The following is a 25,796-nucleotide window of genomic DNA, read 5'->3' as shown; positions in this document are numbered from 1 at the left end:
TGCACTAAACGTTGAATAAATGGATTACCAAGGAAAGCACATAAAAAAGTATGATGATCCCGACAAAACAAGCCAAGCCTCGCTCAGACAAGGATCCATAACATGTATTTGTTTTGATTTTCATTCTTAAGATCTGTTGAATTTTTAAATTGCTGCTGTTGACAGTTTGGTCGATTGGCTGATGAATGTTTTGAAATTGATAAATTTTCATGGCAGGCTCACGTAGATTATTGTTTAAATATCTCATTTTTATATCCACAGCTGATTTAGACGACCTCACGGTTATAGCTGAGTTTGCTTCCTCGGACGATGAGGAACTGGCAACTATATACAAAATCTCAAACCCTTACGAAGTAGTTGGATGTTCAATCAAAAGCAATGCTACATTTACAAATGATCTAAACAGTAATTGGCTCAGCAGCGGTAATCCACGTGTTGCTTTTTGTTAATTTTTATTTTGTTTGGTTTTTATGCTATTTTTTGGTAACGCAGAGCAGCTCAACTTGTTTTTTGTTTTTCCTTCTTTCAAAATTGGTTTAAATATAACTTACGTGCTACTAATACAGTTGTCATTTGAACGATGTTTTGATTTATATTGTCTTAGTCGTAATACTTACTGTCCGGCTAACTTGTATATGGCTGTGTTGTATTCATTCAAGCAACAAATTTGATGTTTGTTGTGCTGCAGTTATTATTATTGTTTACTAATGTGAGTTTGACATTATTGATATAGAATCTGGAGATGACTTGGATGTTTTAGTTGAGAACAACACCTCAACTGGCAACTCCAAAAAAAAGTTGCACGGCAGAGAGAAACGCACGAGATTAAAATCTGCTGGCAGTCAAACTGCTACCGCTAAAAACTCAAGAGCTACGTCTCCTGTAGATGACTTTCTTACAAACGAAAAAGAAAATATGACGGGGAAGGTCAAGTTTACTCAAGGCTCGAAACAACCAACAAGCTTTTTCGTTCCGTTAAACAACGATGGTTTTGAATTTTATGAAACTAACCAACCAATCGAAAAACTGATGAATATAAAATATACGCAAATTCAATTAAAAAATAAATCTTCATCAACCAGTCCGTTCTTGAATAAAACTGACACAAAAAATGTGGGCACGATGACAGTTGGCCGTGATGATAGATCGAATCGAAAAATTCCTCTTGTCCACACATTTGTCAACACTGACAGTTTGCAGCTGAAAAACGCTTCAACATGTACAGAAAGGGACGAATCGCAACTCGAAATTATTAAACAATTGAAGGAAACATTATCAGGCGAAGTAAGTTTTTGTACTTTGTGTTTAATTTAAGTTTAACAATTAATTTTATTTTTTTATTACAATTTTTCAGAGAGGAAATTTAAAAAACAAAACGGAGCAGTACGAGAGTTTATTAGACGAATACGATATGATGAGGGAGGAAGTGGAAGAGTTAAGAAATGAAAACAAAAAATTGATGAATGATGACGTTTTACGTGACTTCAAAATAATTTCACATTCTGTTAGCTCATACAAATAAATAATTTTTTGTTATTGTCGAATCAACCTATTTTAAATCAAAATTTTCACAACTGCACCTACATGTATGCTCAAACAGGACCAAGGCTGTCAAGCGTCAGTCGCTCAGCAGTCCAAATCAACGCAAGATGACTTAACGATGGAAGCTGAGTTGAAAGATAAATTGAGCACGACAGATAATGAAATAGCTTCGATTAGAAATGAATTAGATGCTAAAGTAAGAATATAAATGTTATTATCGTAGAAATTTAACTTTAACATCACATCATTCAGTCAGAGAGCATCGACATTTTGCTGGAAGATCTGGAAATTAAAGAGAAGGAAATTGAAGAACTTAAAAACCAAACAAATTCTTTAAAAAGCGATTTAGAACGATTCAAAAATGAGGTATGTCAATGTTCAGAAAATAATAATAATAAATAATTGACATTGTTGAAAATACCATTTTCATATTTTAATAAGTCGATAATTTTTTTAATTTGAAAATCTATGAAAGTTTTTATTAATTTTTTTCAATAAATGCAGCACATTTTAGCGCATTAATATGATTATAAAACTAATATATTTCCAATACTAACTAGAAATCACGCGGCATGGCTACATTGTGTAAATCAGCTAAACATTTGCTATCTTTAGGCTATAATTTCAGGGTTAAAATGAAAATAATTTGAAAAAAATTATTAGCATAATTCTAGTTAATATTTGTTGGGCTTGGTTATTACACCGAAATTGTTTAAATGTGATTTGTGCTTTTGCGATAAAATTTTTGTGATAATTCGCTGTGCAAAGTTAATTTTTTAACAAATTATTTTAATTGCAGAACGACGAACTAAAACATTTAAGTGGTTTGCAAATAAAGAAAAACGAAACCGAAAGTAGCGTTCTTAAAAAGAACGAAAGATTGCAAAACGAATTAAATAAAGTCTCATCAGATTTACTTCAAATCCAACAAAATTTAGGCAGAGCGAATAAAGTTGTTGAAGAAAAAGTAGGTGTTAAAATATTTTTATTAACCTTAAAAACTCATGAAAGAGTTTAAATAAAATCGTCATTTTTAAGAGTTTTGAAATAGAAAAATTGAAAAATGAATTAGAAGAGTTTAGAAGAAAAGAAATAGACCTAGATAGAATAATTGAATCTCTTAAGAATCAATTGCACATGCTAAACGATAAAATATCTCAGAGAGTTTATGAAGATATGCAGCAAAACAACAAGACTGCAACTGAAGTAATTTTCCTATTTGTTACCTCTTTCATTTTTTTCATCTATACATTTATTTGTTCATCCATTCCAAGTTAAATGACAATAAATTTTCATCTTTCTTATACTCTGATCACTTAGAAAAGTATAATTAGTGAACCACAGCTTATAAATTTAACACATTTTATATTTCATTGCGTCAGAAGGAGCATGAAGAAAATTTACTAAAAGAAATAACTCGTCTTATGCAGCTAAACTCTGACCTTCATAGAATCATTTCAACGTCAAACATACACAATGAAGATTACCAAGAACTTTCCAGAAAGGTAGTTAAAATATTTGTTTGTTTTTTTCAACCTCAAATATTAAAATATTTGTTTGTTTTTTTCAACCTCAAATATTAGAATGTAGATTGCAGAGTCTTTTATAACCTTATATCCTAATTATTCTACACGCGAACCCTATATTGTAAATATTGTTTGTTATATATGACTCTCTAACGCACAGAAAACTAAGAGCAGTAGCAATGGCGCCGACCTGAAAAATTATTTATGAGAGGGGTGAGCCGAAATTATAATACAAGGAAAAGCTAAAAATTTTATTTACACTTTAATCATGATCAGATACATAAGTGTGGAGACCCTGAGACGTTTTGTCGGTTATTAATTGTTTTTTGTGCTATTAATGTCAATTTGAACAAAATTATAAATAGGAATTAGAAATATTTACTTTGAAAAGTTTAACAAAATTTTTGGGAGGCAAAAAGTGAGTCTCGACTTTGCCTTAAAGTTTGTTTGGGAAGACGGAAATTGTTCGGCGTCTCTCTTCTTAAATCAATCCCAACAGTGTCGAATCTAAACAACTTTTGACGGGGGGCCAAAATCTTTAAAATGTTTAAATTTTCACCCGCTATAAAAATCCATTTTTAATTTATTAAACCGTTTCGAACCAAGTCACGCTAAATAAACACGCGGAAACACCACCTTTTGTTATATCATGTGTGCTGTCGATAAATTTTTGATTTTAGTGTTCTTAAATTTTATCTCATAGTACAATGAATTAAGAAACATATCGAGCCGTCTGCAAACAGCCATAGCTCCGTTGAAAGCAAAATTAAGTCTCGCAAATAAAAAATGTAGAGCCAAGGTAAAATTTACGATTTCCATTTTTAAATTTTTCAAATTATTACAACGTAAAATTAATTATAAAAAATCATGCAATGCAATAAGCAGAATAACTTTTTAGAAGAAATTTTAAAATCTGATCATGGTAACAAGATTCCAACTGAATTCAGACAGCAAATAGAGAACAGTTTGAAAGATGATGAGCATTATAGAGCTCTATCTCCTCTCACCATAGATCGAATCGAAAGACTGGAGGTTTTAACTACATATTTATAGCACATCACACATTTACATTTGAAGCTTTTTAATTTTTACAGCATAACCTCATCAACCACCTTCATGATCGACTTCCTTACCATGATTCGGCAAGAGTTCAAAGTTTCAGTAATTTACTCGGTGAAACAACTACGTACAACCCTTTCAAGCCAAGCACCAGCAAATCAATGACTGATTTACATCTAATTTCGTTGCTAGATAATAATAGCAAGTTGCCGAATTCCAGCCAATATGATCGTCACACTGCCAGCAACGGTGATCACGTGTACAGAAATGATCTTCTTTATAAACGGACCCCTACGTTAATCGATACACCTTCAAAAACGAAATTGGAAAATGTTGTTGGTGATGACAGTTATTTCTTTAGCAAAGATTTTAAAAATAAACATGAAAGTACTTCTTTGAGTAACATGTCGGCAAGGCCCACATCTTTTTTAAACAACATTTCGAAAGAAAACCGACCTAAAAAAACAGACGTTTTTGATAGTTTGTAGCGCTTCAAAAATTATTTTAAAATATTCATATTATAATTTTTATACTATGTTCTAAGTTTTTTATTTCATTTTTGAAAATTTTCATTTAACATGAACCGTAAAAAAAAATGACACTTACGCCTTTTAAATCAATAACATAATTTTCATTACCTCTTTAGCGCTGGCAGGACAGCCAAGAAATTTTCAAATTGAAAAAGTTGCCAACCAGAACAGAAAATTTTATTTTTGTTGGGAACCTCCAGTGAACGATATTAAAGATTATCCAGTCATTGGATATGAGGTAGCATATTAAACATATATTTAATATTTTGTTTAATTGCTACTTAGCCAAATGTATACTGCAAATATTATTGTGTTTTTTTGAATAAGTAATTCTGTGGCTTATGAGTGAGGCAGAGAGGAGAGCGCTCAAAATTAACATCAAGAGTTCATTTCACTATATTTCAAAAACTTTATTATAACAAAATAAAAATCACGAAGAGTAATGAAATACGACCGCCATTGTTGTAGCACGATAGATTGCTCATCAAATTTAAAGCTATAACCTTTTATGCATATTAAAATGCAACATTTATTGTGTTTCATTTTCTTGTTGAAATGCTTAAAATTTTGAATTTGAACTTCACATAATGATTCATTATAGTTTTATGTGAACGGCATTAAAAAAGATTATATACCCGGTCGACGAACAACTAATTATGCTATTGATTACGTCTCGTCAAAATCTTTGCCGATAATATTTGCCTTACGATCAATAACATTGGACGGCGTAAGGTCTCGTTCCAGTGAAATCATTTTGCATGGCCTACAACATATCAGAAACGATGACAGCCTGGAAAAAATTACCACTGGAAAACATCAACTTGAAAAAAGTACATTAGATTTGACCCAATTGAAAAAACAAACGGTAAGCCGGCTTAAAGTTGAATAATAAAAGAATCACTAGCATTTAGTTCAATAAATATTTGCAGTTTATTGCATTTTATGATTTCAACGCAACTGATAACAATGTCATTCGGAATGGAATATCTTACTCAGAAATAAGCTTTGAAACGGGTGACATGTTAGAGACGTTTGGCGAAGTGTTACCAAATGGATATATTTTTGGCAGAGTAAGTAACACATTTTATTTAAAATAAAACATGATGATCTAAAATACTATGAAATGTTGCTCTGTATTACACCATTTGAATTTGCAAAAGGTACATTTATTAACTTGAAAGAATTGTATCGCAATGTGCTTCACAATTTACACAGTACTTTTCAAAGAATATTTAGATAGGGTCAATAATGACGATGAAATATGTTATGAAACTATAAAAATAAACAGTTTGAAATACCTATTAGTTGAAAACATTTATAGTATCAAATTCATAATACTCAGGACGTCATCACGTTCATATTACAAAATTATTTTTATTATTGTCCTGTTTATAAAATCGTTACTAGAACAATTTCATCTCTTTTATTTTTTAAATTATTATATAAATGCATTTGTGCGAAGCAGCAATATCACCCTTCAATTTAACATAATCTAAGTTATGAAGAGTGGAACAAGTACGTTATAGATGCGAGTGACTTCGATTCCACAAAATTGCCAGGATTTTGAATATCCAGAATAATGGTGCCAAATAGTAGATTCAATTGATAAATTACAAAATTTAGTGGATTGTCCTACAGAAAAAAGCAAAAAAAAAACACGGATTAAAGTAAATTACAATAAAACGAAGAACATAGCAGTAACACAAATCTTGGTCAAACTTTGAAACCAGGAGAAATGATATAGAAATAAATAAACACGTCGTCCGCCTGGATAATGAATGAAGCACAGAGAGAAAATCAGACAGAAATAAATAAAGACTGACTTTTGCAGAGGCCGCTTCAAAAGCCGGCACTAGAAAATGTTCAAAAGACTTTAATCTTAAGTTGATCGATACAATTCTCCGATGATTCAAATTGCAACGACAGGGTATAAAGTTCAAATAAACTTTGAAATCGGTGCTGAAGGGAATGTTGTAATGTTAATTTCAATGATATTAATAATAATGAAAAAAATTAATAGTAGATATTGATAACGTACCAATCTGGGAGCTGAAGTGCCGTTATGAAGCTTAATAATAATAATAATAACTTGCGAACCAATTGGATTAAAAAAGACAATTTTTATTAGTGAAAACGAGTGTTCATTACAAATAAGAAAGTTTATTCATGGCTTCGTCCATGCATAAGTGAGCTTTCAAATTGCGTGACCGGAATGTAACATGGTTGTAGCAGGAATGTTTCTTTCGAAGCCAAATAAGGAACAATTGTAAGCAGCTCTATGAAGAAAATGAAACATAATATTTTTTAATTGCTACTAATTCAATAATTCGAAATCAGTTGCAAATAAATTCAATTTGATTTGCAGGTCAAAGGTACCGATAACGTTGGTCTTATTCCTGCCAATTTTCTTGAAAAGACTTTCTAATATTTTGAACTTTTTTAAATTATCTAATATTTTAAATTGTAAAAATTTTAAATTGTTTTCCATTCTATTTAAAAAAAATTTAATGTTAAAATTGTCTCAATTATTCGTTATTTTTACAATTTATTGTAGAGACTAAATTTTTCTTTGGAAGACGACAAAAATTTTAATTGATGGCTAAAACAATTTAATGAAATATTAATTACTTATAATGACGCAATAAAATGACATCAAAACGTTGAAAAATTAAATTTTCTGTTACAAATTGAATGAAGACAAGGTTTCAATTAATTGAATATTATAAACTTATTGAAGTTTAAAACAAGCTTTCGGTTTTTAACAAAAACATTGTGGTACACTACATTCCTGCCATGCCTCTTTTGTTAAAATTCATTCTCATGATGACGTCATTTGGTATCTTTTACCATTTTTTTGCAATTTAAATATTTTTTTCACCCAAGAAGCAAATTTTTTATTAGTTTATCAACAAAGCAAAAAAATAGTCAATAAACCTATATGTAGAATATACATATTGTAGTAACCCTTTAACACTCGTAACTACCAAAAACTTCAATCATCTCTACAACTTCAATCATCTCTACACTAGTTTTTTAGCTTCCAACGATCGTTAAGTTATTCCGTTACTCCGTAGGTTCAAGATTTCCGACAGATGAATACCCTGCTTCAAACGCAAACTTTGTTGAACGTTTGTATGAATGCCAACAGTAGTAGAATCTAGAATCACTAAACTAATTCAAGCAATCTCTTCTCCCTACAATCTATTCAATAGTTAATAAATATGCGCTTCATCATGAACACCAACAATTTTCTTATTAATATTATTAGTTGGATAATAATTATAAAATTACTGTTAGGTGTTAGGAATATTGAAAATTTCAACCGTAAACTTTCAAAAGTTAAAAATCGGTAAATATTATCAAATATTGCATCATTTTATCAAATATTGCATCAATTATGGTCTCCTACCAGCCATTAGTGAAAAAAATCAAAATTAAATCAGTAATAAACCTGAGATCAGACAATGGTATTACGCTGGTTGTTCCTGATACTCACTTGCAGAAAGCAGGCATTGCAGTTTCAGAACCAGTTGCATGGAACAGTCTGCCGAAGTCGATGAAATTTGAAGCTTTCAAGAAGAATTTGAAAACTCATTTATTTTTTATATAATTATTATGTTACATTTTTGATATTTTGTTTGCAATGCCGTTTCACTTACACTTTGTTTTTGTTGCCAGTAGATAGCGCTTTTGAGAATCTTAACTTTAAAATTTTTCTTTAATAATAATAATTTATACGTTTACGACCATGGACATTGCGTTTTTAGATTATGTAAGACCATGGATATGTATATATATGTATATATATATATATATATATTTATAGATATATATATATCTATGATTGTAAAACATGCATATATATATCTCAATGTTTAAGAATCTGACTTAAACTCAAAGTAATTTCGGCCCTTCATATTTTTATGTCGATGCTTGTAAATTTGAAAAATCATATTTAATCTAAAGCTGATCTTTATTATATTGATGTCAGTTTTGTTGATTCGATTTTGTATTCATCTTCGTGGTTTCCGTCCTAATTTTTGTTAACGATTCTTATTTTTATAAGGAATAGAATTCTTTTATATTAGAGATTTTGGTTTTGAAACAAAATTCGAAGTTCGTTCGGAAGGTGAGTGAATTGATTGAATGAGTGATGATCTGGTATTTTCTTTTTTCTTAAGTTTCAAATAAATAATAATGGTCATATTTGTTACTTTTAATTTTGTTTGTTTTGAATTGACGATTTGGTATTGTAATTGTCAGTGTGTCGAAGTCCAAGATTTTTGCTGGAGTTGAAATCAGAATTTTTTAAGTGGCTGAAGTAGGAGTTTGATATATTTTTGATTTTTCATCTAACAAAGTTAAAAATGCTATGAATTTTAAACAAAAATTGATTATGTCTTTCAGTTTTAGAAAAAAATTGGATGTAGCAATATTAAAATTAAAATTTTTAATACTGAATATAAATTATAAGTGTTACTGTTAATAATAGGAATAAAACCACCTAATTTTTTAATTTTTTTAAAACACAAAATAAATATAAAACAATTACAATTGACAAAAAATGTCAATGTTGGAGTCAGAATACAAAAATTTGTACTTGTAGTCAGCGCAAGAGTAAAATTTTTTAGAAGCATCTATTATGACCCGAGTCAAATATTTTTCATCGGATTCCGTCACCCTAATAATTATATTCTTTACAGTTTGGAGATGGTTTTTTATTAAATAATCCCAGTGTGGTATTTTTGTGTTGTTTTCTTATTTATTTTGTTATTGATATATAAATTTATTTATTTTTTGGATTTATGACATGTAAATGTTATAAATGTTATTTTAATTGTTGCTGTTTTTTTATTTACATACATACACCTTTGTTAGTTCACTTATGAACACAACTGGCAGCATTCCTTCCAAAATTTATTTATTCAATATTTTGTCCTGTTTAATTAATATATAATATGTTATAATACTTTCTTTTTCAGAAATTTGTCTTAAAGCTATGGATATAGAAAATAAGGGTTAGTTTTATTTAATTATATTTTGATTAAAATTAAGTCTTTATTGTTGATTTACCTAATTTTAAAATCTAATTTAATTTTAAAAAATTTAAAAATATGAAGTTATAAAAGCCTTGTAAATAATAGCCTAAAGAAATTGTATTATTCCTTTGAAGATTCAGTGAATACTTAGATGTTACATGCAACTTTTTTTACATTTTGTTTGTAAAATGCTAGTTTTATTGTTATTTTAATTAGTAAATAATCTTTAATATTTTATTTTTGCCTCTTTAGTCTCTAAGAAATCAAAAAACAAGAAAAAACATTCAGCGACAGAATCAGAAGATGGTATTGAAAAAAAGGATAAAGAGAGTTCTGATGAATTTGTAAAATTAAAAAAATCCCATAAAAATAAAAAGAAGCACAAAAAATCTCATAAAAAGAAAAAGCATAAGAGTAAGAATTGTTCATCATCCGAATGTAGTGATATGGAAAAAGAAACCGTAGAACAAAAAGAGCATATTAAAGGTCTGAATTCTGACTCTAAGATGAAGAATGAAGATTCATCAAATGTAACTGATGAGCCTGTAAAAAAAAAAGCAAAATTGGTTGATGACAATTTTGCTGATGTTCAAAAGCTGGATAAAAAAAATGATAAAAATGGTTTCAAATTGGATTCAAAAGAAAAAGATAAAGACAGAAAACAGTTTTATCGTTCCACCAAAAAGAAGGATTCTGATGTTGAATCAAAAGAAGGATCAATTGAATTTATCAAAGAAGAAGTAAAAGATGATGTTGTTACATTGTCAGATTCAGAGACGATACTGGATGTAAGTGATGAAATTCTCATGAAGAGGCTTAACAAAGCTCGCCAAAGAATGAATGACGAACTCTCAAACAAATCATCAAAACAACATGTGTCTACATTGTTTACTGAAACTGAAAATGTTCTGAATAAAAATTGTGGAATTAACGTTTTAGTAAAAAATGTTGAAGACACAGTTTCTAAATCAAATTGCAAACAAGAAAGTGCTGCTGATAATAATATGGACTTAAATTCTATATGCCTACCTGATGAACAAAGTAGAAACCATGCACTAACCGACGACAAAATTATTTCAGAAGGAAATACTCTTGGAACATCATTTACACCACAAGAACCTCAACTTACAGCTGTTACAACTGTTCCATTACAGATTCAGATGGCAGTAACTTCACTATTGCAAACTCAACCAACATTTTCAACGGTTGCTGTACTATCAGAACAGACTGAATCTTTGCCATCAACAGTATCAATAAAACAAGCAGAATCTATAAATAACACTGCCTCTGAGCTTAAACCTGCTACTTCATCACTTCCTGCAAGTTTGCCTATAAAGAGGACTAATTTTTTCAATATCAAAATATCAGAGACCAGTGCAGCCATTATTTCTTCTGGAGTGAAGCTTGGTGGAGAAGAAAAATCAAGCAATGATACTAAAGGTATTTTCTGAATTTTTTTGAATTATTTGTTAGTGCTAAGTATCAGTAAAACATCTTTAAATATATCATATTTTGATATATTTTGTTTTACTGATAGTAAACATAGGAGGATATGAAATTTTTAAACCGATTAGATACATGTGAGCATAATCTCAAAACAATAATCAAATAAAAACAAATATTTTTATAAAAATTATATAAAAATGCATAAACAAAACAATTTAAATACCTGCCTGAACATATCACACACACCGTCATAAAACCCCTTCCAGACATCATTGTTGCTGGAATTTTCCCCAAACTTTCTGTTTTCAAATTCATTTTATGATTTATTAACACACTCTCTATTACCTGCTTAATTTAATTCCACTTGTTCTATCTCAATGAATTCTCTGTGTATTTTGTTTATTTTCTGATTATTATATTGAGCATTTTTCTGATTATTTTTTAGTTTTTTTTTCAATAAAATAATTTTATTTTACAGATTGTGATGACAAGACTAAAGATTTGAAGTGAGTGTCTTTTTCATTTTTATTTCGTTTATTCAGATGGTGGAATTTTTAATTTATAATGTGACTTTTTTCATTTTGAAACCTTAGAAGCAAAGATGGTCGATCAAGATCACCAAGCAGGGGTAAGCCTGGTTCATCCAGTAGTGCTCAAAAAAGAAGCAAATCTCGGTCGAGATCAAGTGATTCTAAGTCAGGAAATAAGTCCAGAAACAGATCACGATCCAAAAATAGATCCAGAAACAGATCGCGCTCCAAAAATAGATCCAGAAACAGATCGCACTCCAAAAATAGATCCAGAAACAGATCGCGCTCCAAAAATAGATCCAGAAACAGATCGCGCTCCAAAAATAGATCAAGAAACAGATCGCGTTCCAAAAATAGATCCAGAAACAGATCATGTTCGAAGAATAGATCCAAAAACAGATCACGTTCAAGGAATAGATCCAAAAACAGATCACGTTCAAGGAATAGATCCAAAAACAGATCACGTTCAAGAAACAGATCCAGGAATTTGTCACCTTCTAGAAATATATCCAGACATAGGTCACCTTTGAGAAAAAGATCCAGAAATAGGTCACGTTCAAGAAATGGATCTAGATCAAGAACGTCAAGACATGCATCCGCGTCAAGTCGCAGATCACCCATTGGTAGTGGAAGATGTGCTGATGGTAAAAGAAAAACTAAGAGTCCATCTCTAGACAAGTGAGTGAATCATTAATTCTATGATATTCTAGAAATAATGCATCGGTCAAGATCAGTTTTTCATTTTAGTTTATTTCCAGCTTTTTTTCCGGCTTGATTTAAAATTTGTGCAAAGATTTCAAGAGAAATTACTGCCACTGCCATTGAAAATTTTCATTTTAGAGGAAATTATGAATGTTTTTATCATCAAAATCTTGAAGAGACTAAAAAGATTTTGTTTGAAAAGATTTACGAACCATGCAAAATCTCAATTTGTTATGCATATTCTGATATTGAACTTTTTAAAATCAGTCTTCATTAAAACTGAACATTAACTATTAAAATTAACAATTGCTTTTATTAGTTCTTATTATAAATATTTTCTACATTTTTTTCAGAAATACAAACGCGGAAGATCCGAAGTTCACAATTGACAAAGCAAGACTCAGACAGATAGCTCTGTATGTTCATTTTCATTTAGTCAACGATAATTTTTAAAATTATTTTTGTGGCTTTTATTTAATACATTAGCACTCTAATTTGAAGAAAGAATTTTTTTAATTTCTAGCATAAACCTGCAACGCAGAGTAAGGTTAGAGTTAAGTACTGAGCTTCATCACACCAACTAAGCTTGAAATTGAATTCTGAGATTTATTTATATATTTATTCATGAAAGCTTTCAAACTAGGGTGGTAATTACTATATCATCATCAGTATTTTCTAACAGTCAGCCTCTTTTTATTGTGCTGGCTTTTTTAAGAAGAAACTTTTCCTTTGGCAGAATTTTATTTATAATTAAATTTTGGGATTTTTTCGCTACACTGTACTTATCTGCTGCATTAATTATTCTCTCTGCTGTTTAACCTGCCTTTCATAACCAAACTTGATTTTCTGTCCTGTTCATTTATAATCAATAACTATCAAAGAAGGTCATAATTAGTCACTTATAATTATTAGTTTCTAACGAAGCCCATTAAATGATAACTTATAATTAGCAATTATTAAACAAGTCAAGTAATCTTGTCCATATCATGGGCATTTACCAACTGCTTAGATTAGATGATATTTTTGAATGAAAATTTTTTATTTATTTTTTTTTCACTGCAGTAAGAATGCTTTCAAAAATGCTGCAGCAGGGCTTGGTGCAGCCGTTAAAATGAAACCAGATGAACTCAAAGTGATTAAAGCTGGTGGAAAGTCTGTGCAAGAACTCACAGGTTGTTATTCTTAAAGATTCTCATTTGTTGATTGCAACATATTTCATTTTTATTGTGGGACTCAAACAGATAATAATTATTTACATCTTGTTCCTCCATTACTTGAGTCAATATAATACTAACTCTGCCTCAAACCTTACACATTTAACTCAGATCTTTTGAAAACTAAGGCTTTTTAGATTTGTTTAAATTTTATTTCATAATGTCCATTTTTATGTAAAAACATACATTTTATTATATATTTAAAAGTATTCAAAAATATGAAAGAGAAGTGTTTCTCAACTAGCAGTTAATAATGCACTTTTTTAGATCGGTTTTGAGCAACAAACAAACAAACAAATATATAACAGTTATCTTTCATGCATATTATTTCATCATATATCTTTGCTATGGAGTTTTCTTGAATTTCATATGTTGAATTGTTTCAATATTTTCATAATTTTTAGACTTTTGCAAGAAAATATCCGAGATACATGTTGAAAACCTCGAAGAAATATTAGAAAACACAAACAAGTTGATAGACGAGGAGGAAATGCCTTTCATTCCTGCAAGAACCAACAAAGATATGAAGGTACACTTTTCAGGTTTTTCTAAATTTGTTGCTTTTACAATTCAACAAAGAAACTTTTTGATTTCGACAGAGCGGCCCTCCAAGAGAAATGTTGACATTGCAGGAGAAGTTGATACAAACAGCACAGATGAGTTCTTTATTTCCTGTTTCAAGTGGAACTCAGCACAAGGAGGTACCATTGGAAGGTGGCACAACCAATAATCCGGTCCCAGATGTTGTCGTACAACCTGTCCAGGCTAATGCAAGCCAAGATGTAGGTGTTGAAAATGCGTACTAACTAATTTTGTCAGTAATCTCACTGGACCGCCATCTCTATAGACAATCACATACTGTGTATACTAACTTCGTAAATTAAATCGAATATTTAATTTTCAACATAATTTCATATTTCCAATTGCGTTTTTACAGGCATTGTTGGACTCGTTAATCTCTGAAAACTTGGCCGCCATCAGAAATGAAATGAACATTGATTCGTTAGATGAATTGCCCAGAGCCTCCTTTGCTAGTAAAGATGAAAATGAAAAAGTAGCATTTTATTGCGTATTTTCATTTTGTAACTTTGAAATTGTGTAAAAATTGTGCACACCTTCTTCTTTTAAATATATAAATTGCATATAAATATATGAATCACATAATAATAATTTGATGTTCTTATAATCAGACACCAAGCACTTTAACGATGATGTCACAATGGGTTCCTGGCAAAGAGATACCTGGTCAGTTCACTGGATCAACAGGTGTGCAAGTCCTTTCTCAACAGGAGCTGTCTGGAAATTACCAAACATGGGCTAAGAAGGTTATTTGTTTAATGCAGAACTTTCTTGTTGTTTCATCTTTTCTCATTGTTATTCGGTTGGAAAAAATATTTTCAGTTGTAACAAAGCATCCACAGTGTGAGCATGATCCCACCACTACAAAAGGCTTTTCTTAGTGCTTGATAGTTTTTTTTACTTGAATAGAAAAAGCAGATAATATCTATTAAACAACCACATTATATTTATAGAAATTTATTAATAAAAATTCATTTGAACATGTATGAACACCACATCCATCACACGACGTTAAACATAACTAACGAACAAACACATAGTAGCATAATCAAACATGCAAACAATGAGACTGCTTTAGATGTAAACATTTTTTTGCTAATAGCAGGCTCATATGATCTGTGTAATGCTTTTATAATTGAAAATGAACCTTTTTCATTTTTGATTATAAAAATGAGTTCACATGAAAGTGTAATGATAAATATTACATTCTGAAACGGTAATGTTTATCATATTTGCACAATATAAATGTGAACTCTCACAACATAGAACATATTGATAGCCTGTCATTAGCAGATGTGTAACAAAAAGAGTCGTGTAACTACTGCCACTTCTTTCAACAAACGTGTGTGTTTAAATTGTATGTTCTTGTCTAACCAGGCCATATTCATTTGTAAGTTTTCTGGATGAATCATTTGTTTGTATGCATGCTTATTCGTATCAAACATTTAATTGTCTATATTGGCCGTAATGAATTGTTTTGTGTGATGATAGAAAATATGAACATTTCAATTTGCTTTTAATATTCATGAAATGAACATGTTATTGTTAGAATATTATATCTCATTTTAATGCTGTAAGACTTAAAATTCACTGAATAAATTTTTTTTGTGAAGGATTCGCTAAGTGGAGCAGCTCCAGTTACTGGTGGCATTGGTAAATTGCTATTGCAGAAGATGGGTTGGAAAGATGGAGATGGTTTGGGAAAGAATAATGAAGGAATGAAAGTTCCTATCGCCATCGACGTGAAAACTGATAGGAAAGGTATTATTTAATGGTTTTTTCTAATAACAATAATAATAATAGAATTTGATACATTTTTTAAAAGGTTTGGTAACCCCAGAAGAAGATCCAGATCGAATTAAGAAGCTGGCTCTGGAGAGAGCAATGATGCAACAAGCCATGTTAAGACAAGCAATGATGCTAAAACAACAGCAGCAACAGCAGATAATGAGAATGCAACAAATGATATTGAGACATCAAGCGGGCAATGCAGTGTTAACAGGATCGAGACCTCTTCTTCAAATGCCCATACTACCAAACAACGTTCCTCTTTTAAGGATGCCACCTGGGCCCGCTAAGCAACCTTTACTGCCCATGCCTGGAGCCATTAGTGCTGGCATACCTGATATAAGCAGTTAGTTTATCTTTTTTAAGTTCTACGATGTTTAAATACTGATGTAATGTATAAATTGCTCATTACAGTGAATTAATTATTAACAAAAACATTAAAACCGAATTAGTAAGATTCAACATTTTATACACTTTCAATATAGAATGTGCGACATCATTACAGGCAAACATCCGGTTACCTATCTCACCGAAACATGCTCCAAACGAAAATGGAACCCTCCAGACTTCGCTCTCCTCGAAGAGTCAGGACCCGACCACAATAAATTGTACAAATTCAAGGTTATAAACAAATATTTTACTTTACATATATAACTTTTCAGTACATCTGTAAAATTATTTACCACACTTTAATTTTTACACTCACTAGATAACTCTGAATGGGGTAGAATATCTGTCACCAAACAGCTCACAACAGAAGAAAATAGCAAAAATGGAAGCAGCCACGCTCTGCTTGCAAAAATTAGGATTAATTCCTTGATTGTAAATAACTTTTGTTGTATAATGCACGTAGGCAAATGAATGTATGTGCTTTATTATAAATAACATTTGAAAACTATTGTACGTGATTTATAAATTGTTAATATAATTTGTATTGTTGCGTAATGTGTTTATTATGATAATGGATAATGGTAACATTTAATCATTCTCTTTTACAGTTGATTTTTTTGAACATTTCACCCTAATTATCCGAAATTTTTCAAGAAACAATTCTGGAAAATTAATGTGAAAAAATTTGAGTCCGTTACAAGTTATTACGTTTAACTTGTCGGATGATGTCCCCGTTTTTTGGATTTATAGTAGGATTCCCACTCACTGTGGTTTAAAGCTGTAAAGTCATCCAATGGAGCTATGTATTTTAAATATTTTGATAACTTTTTCAATTCTTTGTCTGTACTTCTGTTCGTGTGAGCGTTTTTAAATGGACGAATCTGAAAAATAAATGATGAACGTCTCCGTAAATTCAGTAACAACACGAATGATGAAATTTTGCGGTAAATGTTAATGAAATGGATTGGTTGTGTGCACGTTAGAAAATCACTGGCGTCCATCCAACCCTTAATACTTCTAAAATCTGGAATTGGACTGCGAACTCTTTTTGATAAGACCTTGGTTATTTATTTTAATATGCTAAAATTTGCATTATTATTTTTGTTTGTCTTAAATTATCTTTTTGTTTAAATAAATAATATCTTTTTGAATGTTGGAAAAAACAAAAATTAAAAAAATTCAGATTCAACAAATTTGTTTTTTGTCTATTTCAATTGACTTAACCCTTTCCATCACACATTTTCTTTTAAATTAACTTGCATTATATTATATTATTCGTTTCCTGCCATCACAATACGAAGTTTGCTTGGTTGCGTTATTTGTACTTGTTTGCATTGAAACCCCTTTCACCTAGTTTAGTGACGTTGATGAAACTGTAGGGCGGCGTATTACAACGAGTGAAGTGACAACGACATTTTATGGACTAAAAATGCTCAACTCCCTGTCTTTCCATGTACAATATTTTAAATGACCCAATAATACATGAGAAGCCTAAAATTAATTAGTTGGGTTTTCAACAGAGTAGAAAGGCGTCAAGACGTTTAAAAGCGCATTAGTCTTGTTTTCCTTCAAACTTTTTCGAAATTCTTTGTGCACATTCTTTAAGCGGAAACCAATGTCTCTTACTTCTTACTGGTTAACCCAAACTTTGTTCGTCAGCGTCTCAGCCGTGCCTCCATACAGCTCTTATGTTAATATAAAGCGAATGATAATAGCATTTGTTTTTATTCGCACGCCACCAATGAATTGCATAGGAATTTAAATAAATCACCTGACTTGTGCCACGATATTTTATATTTCAGTTCTTGCCAATCACTTGTATCTAATCTACCAGGATAACTATGCAACAATTGTAATGCATAAATGACGTCATTGCCGCTCTTGCTTGTTTATAAAATTGAAAAAATAACCCTCTAATCTCAAAATCTTTGGTATAATTTTTGACTCGTCTCTAACAGCTCTCATGTTTCAACTATAATAAAAACTTGCAATTACTACATCCGTCACATTTTTATTTACTTTCAGTAGACGTCCTGTCTGCTTTGACTAGTTGTGTTGTCCTTTCACGTCTCGACTACTATAATTCTCTTCTATCTAGTTTACTTTCTTACTTTTTAGCTGAACAGACTCGCGAAGGTCGTCCTAAATGTAAATATTCTTTCTCCTAGTGAACTTTCACTTACTTAACTACATTGTCCACTAATTCGCCAACGCATTATATATAAACCAGCTCTACTCACCTTAAAATATTACATGCAACGCAACCTTCTTATCTTCATCAACTCATACATCCTCGTTCATCTACTCGTCATCTTTGTTCGTCATCATCTGTATCAACCTGTTAACAAAGCATCAATAGTCAACAGAAGCTTCACTTTACTTCTTACATATGGAATGGTTTGCCAGCAAACATTCGTTAGGAACCAAAAACCACACTCCTCAAGAAGCAACTTAAACATTTTTTATTTGAACAGGCGTCAGCGACGTTACAATCAGCGGAACATCCAAGCGTTCTTGAAGCTATTCATAAGACACTAAACTAATAATAATAACGAAATACCATGCTGGTAACCGACTATAAGTTATAGTTAAGTTTAGTTAGATAATTGACAAATAGCTATAAATTACTTTCAAGCCATTTTGTGGATTCATTATGAAGTTTCTACGTAAATCATCGAACATGATTGTGTTGTGCTTGTTCCATTGAGGAAACTTGCCCCAAATAACACCCAATGGTTTAACCTATGAGTTAGTTTAGAATGACCATTAATTAGCGATTAGTGTTTAAACAACATCAACTTACATCAATAACTCCATACGATGACACGTGAACTGTTATCATGGCCAAACTGTCCAACATAAAGCACAATTTGTAGTTTGGGTTTTTAGAAACGCCCAGTTCATTCATCTTTGCTTCTATCCATTTCATACTTGTGGCAGCTTGAAGTTCAAAATCATTATCAGAATATATATAGTCAGTTAACTGAAATTAAAAAACTAATTAATTACTAACACCAAATGACAATATCATAATCAGCATAAGACGAAGTTAAAAACTCATGAAGGTATGGTCGCATCAGATCTGATCCTGTTTCGCCAACTGATCTGTGGTCTTGAATATTTTGGTTAATTTTAATCATTTTATTTTACGCTGTTGAGCAACAGTGGATTATCACTACAGAATAAATATTGGAAATGAAATGAAGCCTTTGACCAGAACGTTCACCTTGAAGCGTTCGTGTCATCACTTATATACATACTTTACTCTGACCAATCTATCGATCTTCCTGTATCAATTATAAAGGATGTGTAATATAATTGCCGCTTCCACTTCCAGTAGAGTTCATAATGGCAAGAATGCAATAAAGGAAGACCACTAAAAAAGCACGATTATTTGTTACTTACCGAATAAAGTGTAGTCTATGTCCAGTACAAGCAGTTTTTTATTTGGCCTTGGATTGTTCAATATATTAATCTGGTAAGTGTTTATTCTTTTTTCGATTTTGCTCAAGTATTCTGCCCTGTGTGTGAATACAATTTATCAATTTTAGGTAAGTAGTGTTATTTCATAAAATATTCAATAATAACATGAAATAAAGTTTTCGAACCACGTTATAACAACAATGTTATTTTATTCATTTTATATAGCGCCATGGCAAGCGACTGAGGCGCATTATCATTATTACAACAAACACAATAAATGCACCGTGAATCAACGCATAACACCCTTTTTGCATGTGATAGGCGGGGATCTTTTTTTGGCATTCGAACCCGGACACTGCATCAACAATGCCAGGCACCTTAGCCATTACACCATCGCGCCGCCAAATTATTACACCATTATGCAGCGATTAATTCACGTTAAGCAAGATGGGTGGGATTAGTTTCAAAAATATCATACAGCACACGAATATAAACATTTGATAAGCGAAACAAGTGAAGATGACATCGTGAACAAAAATTTAAATGAAATGATTGATTCATTAGTTTTACAAACAAAATATAGGGAACACAACTAAAAATTATTGCAAAATTTATATTAGGAATTTGCATCATAAGATTTCATACTGGGTTTGTAAATTCTTGTTTACTATCAATGTAGTCTTATTTGAATTTCTTGAACAAAAGTACAGACAAACACGATTCAATGTTTCTTTTATCACTATATAAAAGTGAATTATTGACTTAAATTAGGAAGTCTTCTTCCAAGACAGCGAAATGGAATTTGTTTTAACAATCTTTGAATAAAGCTGACACGCATTTTATTTTTTCAAAACATAATTTTGCTTTAAATTTTCGTATAAGAATAAGATTGTAGTGATAGCTTAACAAGTAATTAGAGACCCATTTCACTCAATGATGAATTGCTTTCGTTTTTATCTAATTACAAGCTCATTACTCCTGGTCAACATGGTTTTCTGGCATAAAAATCGACATAAAGCAGACAATTTATTTTGATTTTTCAAGGCTTATTTCTATATAATTCATTCTTTAGTATTTCTCAAAAGTATAATTTACAAACACAGAGCACATGTAAATATTGTCGGATTGAAAATCCTAACGACTAAAACTAACAATCTTTAATAATAAAAAAAACCACAAACTAACGAAGTGATTCTTAGGAGCTATATAAAGAGAAAAACTGCGATACTATTCCGATAGGTATTCGGGCTGCTGATGAGTTCCCGGTAGGAACGAAACACGTGCCCAGCCTATTCACACGAGTTATAAGAGGTGCAGAGTGTTGGACTGATCATCGTTTTGCCGTATCCAAATTTGCAATTAAACTTACCCCACCAACTCGTATACAGGGTCCAGGAAAAAAGCTGAACATTAGGGCTCGCCAAAATCTGATTGTGCAGGAAAAACTTCAGAAAGAATTCTCCAAACATACACAACAAACTGAACTGTCTAGTGTATTTTAGCAACCTACTGGTGTACCTTCAGTGACCGATGAATGGTCATTAATCAGCTCCAGCATACTGTCAACAGCTACGAATGTTCTTGGGTTTTTTTTCACAAAAAGCATCAGGATAGGTTTGATGAGAATCGACCTGGCGTTCTTGATCGTTTGCAAACAAAGAATACAGCCAAGCCCATAAAAAATAGGCTCAGCAATCCGGACTTACCTAGTCATAATCTTGCATGGAAAGAATCACGTACAAAGGTTCGGCTAGTGCTGCGCTGCATGGGAAACAATTGGTGGACAGAGAAAGCTAGGGAACTACAGAGATTAGCGGATACAAAAAATACGCAAAGGTTTTACGACTCTCTCAAGTTTGTCTACGGACCGGCCTAGCACTCTGTACGTCCAATTAAGTCAAAAAATGGTCTTGTAGTGATCAGACACCTAGAGGGAATCGTGTCACGCTGGGCCGAGCACTTTGGTGATTTGTTGAACTGCGTCAACCCGGTGGACCCAACATTTATAGAAGCCCTTCCGAAACTCCTGGCTGTTGCTAAGCTTGATAGCCCTTCTGTACTCGATGAGGTTACGTCAGCCGCCAAGGAAATGAAAAATAACAAAACGGCAGGACCAGACGGCATTCCCGCAGAGATATACAAATATGGTGGTCTCTGTCTATGTCAGCGACTGCATAATTTAATTTTTTGAGTGTGGACCACTGGCATAGTACCACAGCAATGGAAGGATGCAAACATCGTGACCATCTACAAAAAGAAGGGCGATAGACAATCGTGTGGTAACAGTCGTGGCATATCCTCGCTCTCCCCCGCTAGCAAGATTTTGGCACATGTCATGTTGAAACGATTTCAAAAACACATTGTTAATGTTGTCATTCCATAAACGCAATGTGGCTTCCGAAGCGGTCGTCGCACCACCGATATGATTTTTGCTGTACGTCCCTTGATGGAAAAGTGCTGTGAACTGAACCAGGATCTTTTCCTGGCCTTCATCGATCTGACGAAAGCTTTCGACTCGGTCAACAGAGACTTGTTTTGGATGATCCTGAGTAGATTTGGCTGCACGCCAACATTTCTGACGGTACTGCGTGAATTTCATACAAAGACATTGTTGGTGTGTTGGTGGTAAGGAATCTAAACCGTTTGATGTTTTGGTGAGTGAAAACCGGGCTGCGTTCTGGCCCCTGTGATTTTTAATCTGTTTCTCACTGCCGCCGTTCTCATCTATCGCGATGGTTTTCCGTCTGACGCAGGCATTTGACGGCAGCCTCTTTAACATACAACGACTCAAGGCGGAAAGCAAAGTATCACACGATAGGATTTTCGAATTCCAATAAGCTGGTGACGCTGCCATTCCTGCCAACACCATCTCCTTTCTCCAAAATAGTCTTAATGTCTTGTCGTATGCCTATAATCGTACAGGACTTGTCGTCAACACTACATAAACCGAGGTACTCTTCCTCACTAGAAAACAAACCAGTTACACCTTTCGTGGTTCACGGAGATGCTCTCAATGATTCGCAGGAATTCATGTATTTTGGTAGTATGCTGTCTGGATCGTGAAATTGAGCATCGCACTAGGGTGGCGTCGGTTACATTTGGCAGACTGAGGAGTCGCGTTTTTTTAAATCACAATCTTACCGTGGTGACAAAGATTGCTGTGTACCAAGCTGTTTGCATTTCTGCACTGCTTTACGGTTTTGAATCCTGGAATCGTCGACACATCAAAGCCCTTGAAGCCTTCCATGTTTGCTGTCTTCGCAGCATTCTAGGAATAAGATGGTGGCACAAAATACCCGTCACGGACATGTTTAAGACTGCATGTACTACACAGGCTGAATATCTATTGTTTTTTTGCAACAACAGCTGCGCTGGATAGGTCATGATATTCGTATGGCGGAGTTTCTTTTACTGTTATACAGCGAACTATCAAATGACTGTCGTTTAGTCGGTCGGCCAAAGTAGCGATTCGTATATCAAGTGAAAAGCGTACTTCAGAAATGTAACATCAACTCGGCTGGACTTGAAAAAATAGCGAAAGATCGGTCTACATGGAAGAAGATTTGTAAAGCTGGTCCCACAAGTTTTATGCTGGAATGGACAAATGCCTCTTACAGGCGTCGACTTGTACGTCATGCAGCAACATCAAGAGAATTGAAACCAACTGATCCTCGATGCCCCCATTGTGGTAAACTGTGCGCATCAGATTTTGGATTAAGAAGTCATCTACGATCTAACAGAAGGCCGAATGTCCTCGCCGTTTCGGTGGACAAACACAACAAACACATTAGCGCAATCGCAACAATATGCATCAAACACAATGAACTATGTATTAGATATGCGATGATCTCTTACCATTCCAACCCAGGAATCTAACCTTTTCGCACTTATTTATTCCGATTTGTGAGTACTGCTTTTCTAATTGAAATCCTCACATCAAATACTTTGTGAAAGATATTGAAAGCGTTCAAAAGAAATTTACTAAGCTTATTCCATTCACACAAAATTAATCATATCTAATACCACTAAATTCATTATATCTTAACACTCTAGAACACCAATGATTTATAATAGATTTATGCATATGCTACAACATCCTATACGGTTGCGTAAGAACTGATTTCCACAACCAAGTGACCATCAAATTGCACGTGCAGATACCACATAAAGCTACAAATATTTCATTACCAACAGGATTCACAATGTTCTGAATTTCTCGTGAGTGTTGTCATCGCCCATCAAGCTGAGCAGATGATAGGTGTGTTGCGTCATCGCCCAATGTTTAAGAAAAAGATTTTTGGCGTTAATCTTAGAAACTTTTTGTGCATTAAATAGCCTAAAAGACTTCATTGTTATTTTATTATTAATCATAGCCAAACACAATCTGTTTTTACTTTTAAGTATGAAGGCACCGTGAAAATGCAATGCATTAGGTTAGTTATCTTTTAGTTATCAATGTATGTATGTTTTAATGCGTGTATTTCTGCATGTGTGTTCGTGTGTGTGCAATTGTGCATGCATGTTTCTATAATCTAATAATATCTGTACAAATCAGTTTTTTTTGCCTAAAGTTTCGGACGAATAAGCGACTAAAGTTCCACGTCAGTGCCATCCATAAAATAATAAAACCAATTATTTTACGTACAAGATGTAAACATAATTTTAGAGCGTTTTATTAAAACCAGCTGAATTGAGATCTCTGCTTATGACACTCAATTTCAAAGTTTCAATAAAAATTAGAATACTGAATCTAAAAAATAAAAATAATAAAGTTAATTAAATAAAATAAATAATAAAATAATAAAGCTAGAAAAATTAGATAGCCAGCCAACAAGAATAAACAGTAGAGTATTGTAAACGGAAAGAAAAAGAAAATAAAAGAAAAGATGGAAATATAAAACAAGTGCCATGCATATTTAATGATGCAGGGAAAGCCCAGAACATCTGCCTAAGTTAAAACGCTTTACAGAGTGAATTATATAATCAAGACATAAGACCAATATATTATCACATGGCATTTCCAACAAAGGTAGAAGGGTATAACTTGAAAAATTAAAAGGATAATAGAAGCAAAACAAAATTAATATGGAAGTACAAGGTGTACAATTATTAATTAAAACATTTAATATTTTGAATGATTATAGAAAACATGGTTGATGATTTACATGAGAAACATTGACAAGTGACATAAAACTTGTACAGACTTATTTTGTATTTCAACAACTTCTTCTTCAATGTCAAGATCATTCACAACTTCAGGATATTCAACTACACCTTCCGTAACTTTTGCAATCTCCTCCTCTTGGGTACCCATCATCATTATTTTCAAATTATCTTTCAATTGTAGGTCTTTTAAACAAACCTCATCACCGGGAATTTTACCTGCATGAATATAATTGAAAATAACATTAAGAACTTGCACTGACACAAAAAAGTTACAGACATAAAACATTTTATTCAAATAAACTTTTATAACAAACTATTACTGTGATTTTAAAATCATCTTTTAAATTTTAAACTATACAGTGAATCAAAATCAACCTTCACCTAATCTTGAAAAACTGATATACATTTTTTCTAAAAATTTATGATTTATTTAATTATAATACCTTTGAATTTTAAGCCCATAAGTTTTTGTCGTTCAGGGAGAACATTTGTTTCTTTGTAAATACTATTTTTCAAATCAAGAATGTTCGAGGAAGGCATTAAATTTATTTTATAATCACAGCCATTCCATTTAACAATAATGTTTAATGCTACCTCTACTCCTTCGGCCATTTTTCTGTTTAAACAAATTTATAAAATAATGTTGTAACTAAAAAAAATTGATAAAAGCTGGAATTATCATACCAATAAAGTTCAATACAACATGTTCAATTTATTTTATAATGTTAAATTAAAACTTGGATAGTACTATTAGTATTATTATTATTAATGTGTTTGTAAGCAAACTTTAAAAAGATCTCAGATCTCTAACAATTATACAATTATAGAAGTACATTGCATAGCCCTTTATAAGGTAATGCAA

At 32.0% G+C, this 25,796-nt stretch overlaps 5 protein-coding genes across 5 annotated transcripts; 4 read left to right on the top strand and 1 right to left on the bottom strand.

Annotated features, from left to right (window-relative positions):
• Window positions 1-19: 19 nt before the first annotated feature.
• On the top strand, window positions 20-7,082 carry HELRODRAFT_171677 (hypothetical protein; the record flags this gene model as incomplete). The annotated part of the gene is made up of 17 exons (XM_009018376.1): window positions 20-104; window positions 262-423; window positions 734-932; window positions 1,083-1,284; window positions 1,355-1,426; window positions 1,601-1,738; window positions 1,795-1,908; window positions 2,342-2,509; window positions 2,581-2,748; window positions 2,925-3,047; window positions 3,772-3,867; window positions 3,954-4,100; window positions 4,163-4,607; window positions 4,774-4,895; window positions 5,259-5,522; window positions 5,587-5,727; window positions 7,023-7,082. 17 exons carry the CDS (start codon window positions 20-22, stop codon window positions 7,080-7,082), a joined length of 2,706 nt encoding a protein of 901 aa, XP_009016624.1.
• Window positions 7,083-9,656: 2,574 nt separating this feature from the next.
• Window positions 9,657-11,147, top strand: HELRODRAFT_171676 (hypothetical protein; the record flags this gene model as incomplete). The annotated part of the gene is made up of 2 exons (XM_009018375.1): window positions 9,657-9,675; window positions 9,949-11,147. 2 exons carry the CDS (start codon window positions 9,657-9,659, stop codon window positions 11,145-11,147), a joined length of 1,218 nt encoding a protein of 405 aa, XP_009016623.1.
• A 677-nt stretch (window positions 11,148-11,824) lies between these two features.
• Window positions 11,825-12,184, top strand: HELRODRAFT_151892 (hypothetical protein; the record flags this gene model as incomplete). Its single annotated transcript, XM_009018374.1, has 1 exon — window positions 11,825-12,184. A coding segment is annotated over one exon (360 nt), but the record flags the coding sequence as incomplete, so codon positions are not given.
• A 3,632-nt stretch (window positions 12,185-15,816) lies between these two features.
• On the top strand, window positions 15,817-16,775 carry HELRODRAFT_77997 (hypothetical protein; the record flags this gene model as incomplete). The annotated part of the gene is made up of 4 exons (XM_009018373.1): window positions 15,817-15,928; window positions 16,014-16,068; window positions 16,441-16,576; window positions 16,665-16,775. Coding segments are annotated over 4 exons (414 nt in total), but the record flags the coding sequence as incomplete, so codon positions are not given.
• Window positions 16,776-17,055: 280 nt separating this feature from the next.
• On the bottom strand, window positions 17,056-25,546 carry HELRODRAFT_156877 (hypothetical protein; the record flags this gene model as incomplete). The annotated part of the gene is made up of 7 exons (XM_009018372.1): window positions 17,056-17,226; window positions 18,974-19,087; window positions 19,149-19,285; window positions 19,359-19,457; window positions 19,751-19,866; window positions 24,973-25,150; window positions 25,378-25,546. The coding sequence occupies 7 exons, from the start codon at window positions 25,544-25,546 to the stop codon at window positions 17,056-17,058; spliced, it is 984 nt and encodes a 327-aa protein (XP_009016620.1).
• Between the last annotated feature and the right edge of the window lie 250 nt (window positions 25,547-25,796).

This window comes from Helobdella robusta (assembly GCF_000326865.2).
Source record: "Helobdella robusta unplaced genomic scaffold HELROscaffold_21, whole genome shotgun sequence".
NCBI lineage: Eukaryota > Metazoa > Annelida > Clitellata > Rhynchobdellida > Glossiphoniidae > Helobdella > Helobdella robusta.
Note: the sequence above shows the minus strand (reverse complement) of the source record. Positions and strands in the feature narration are given on the sequence as shown.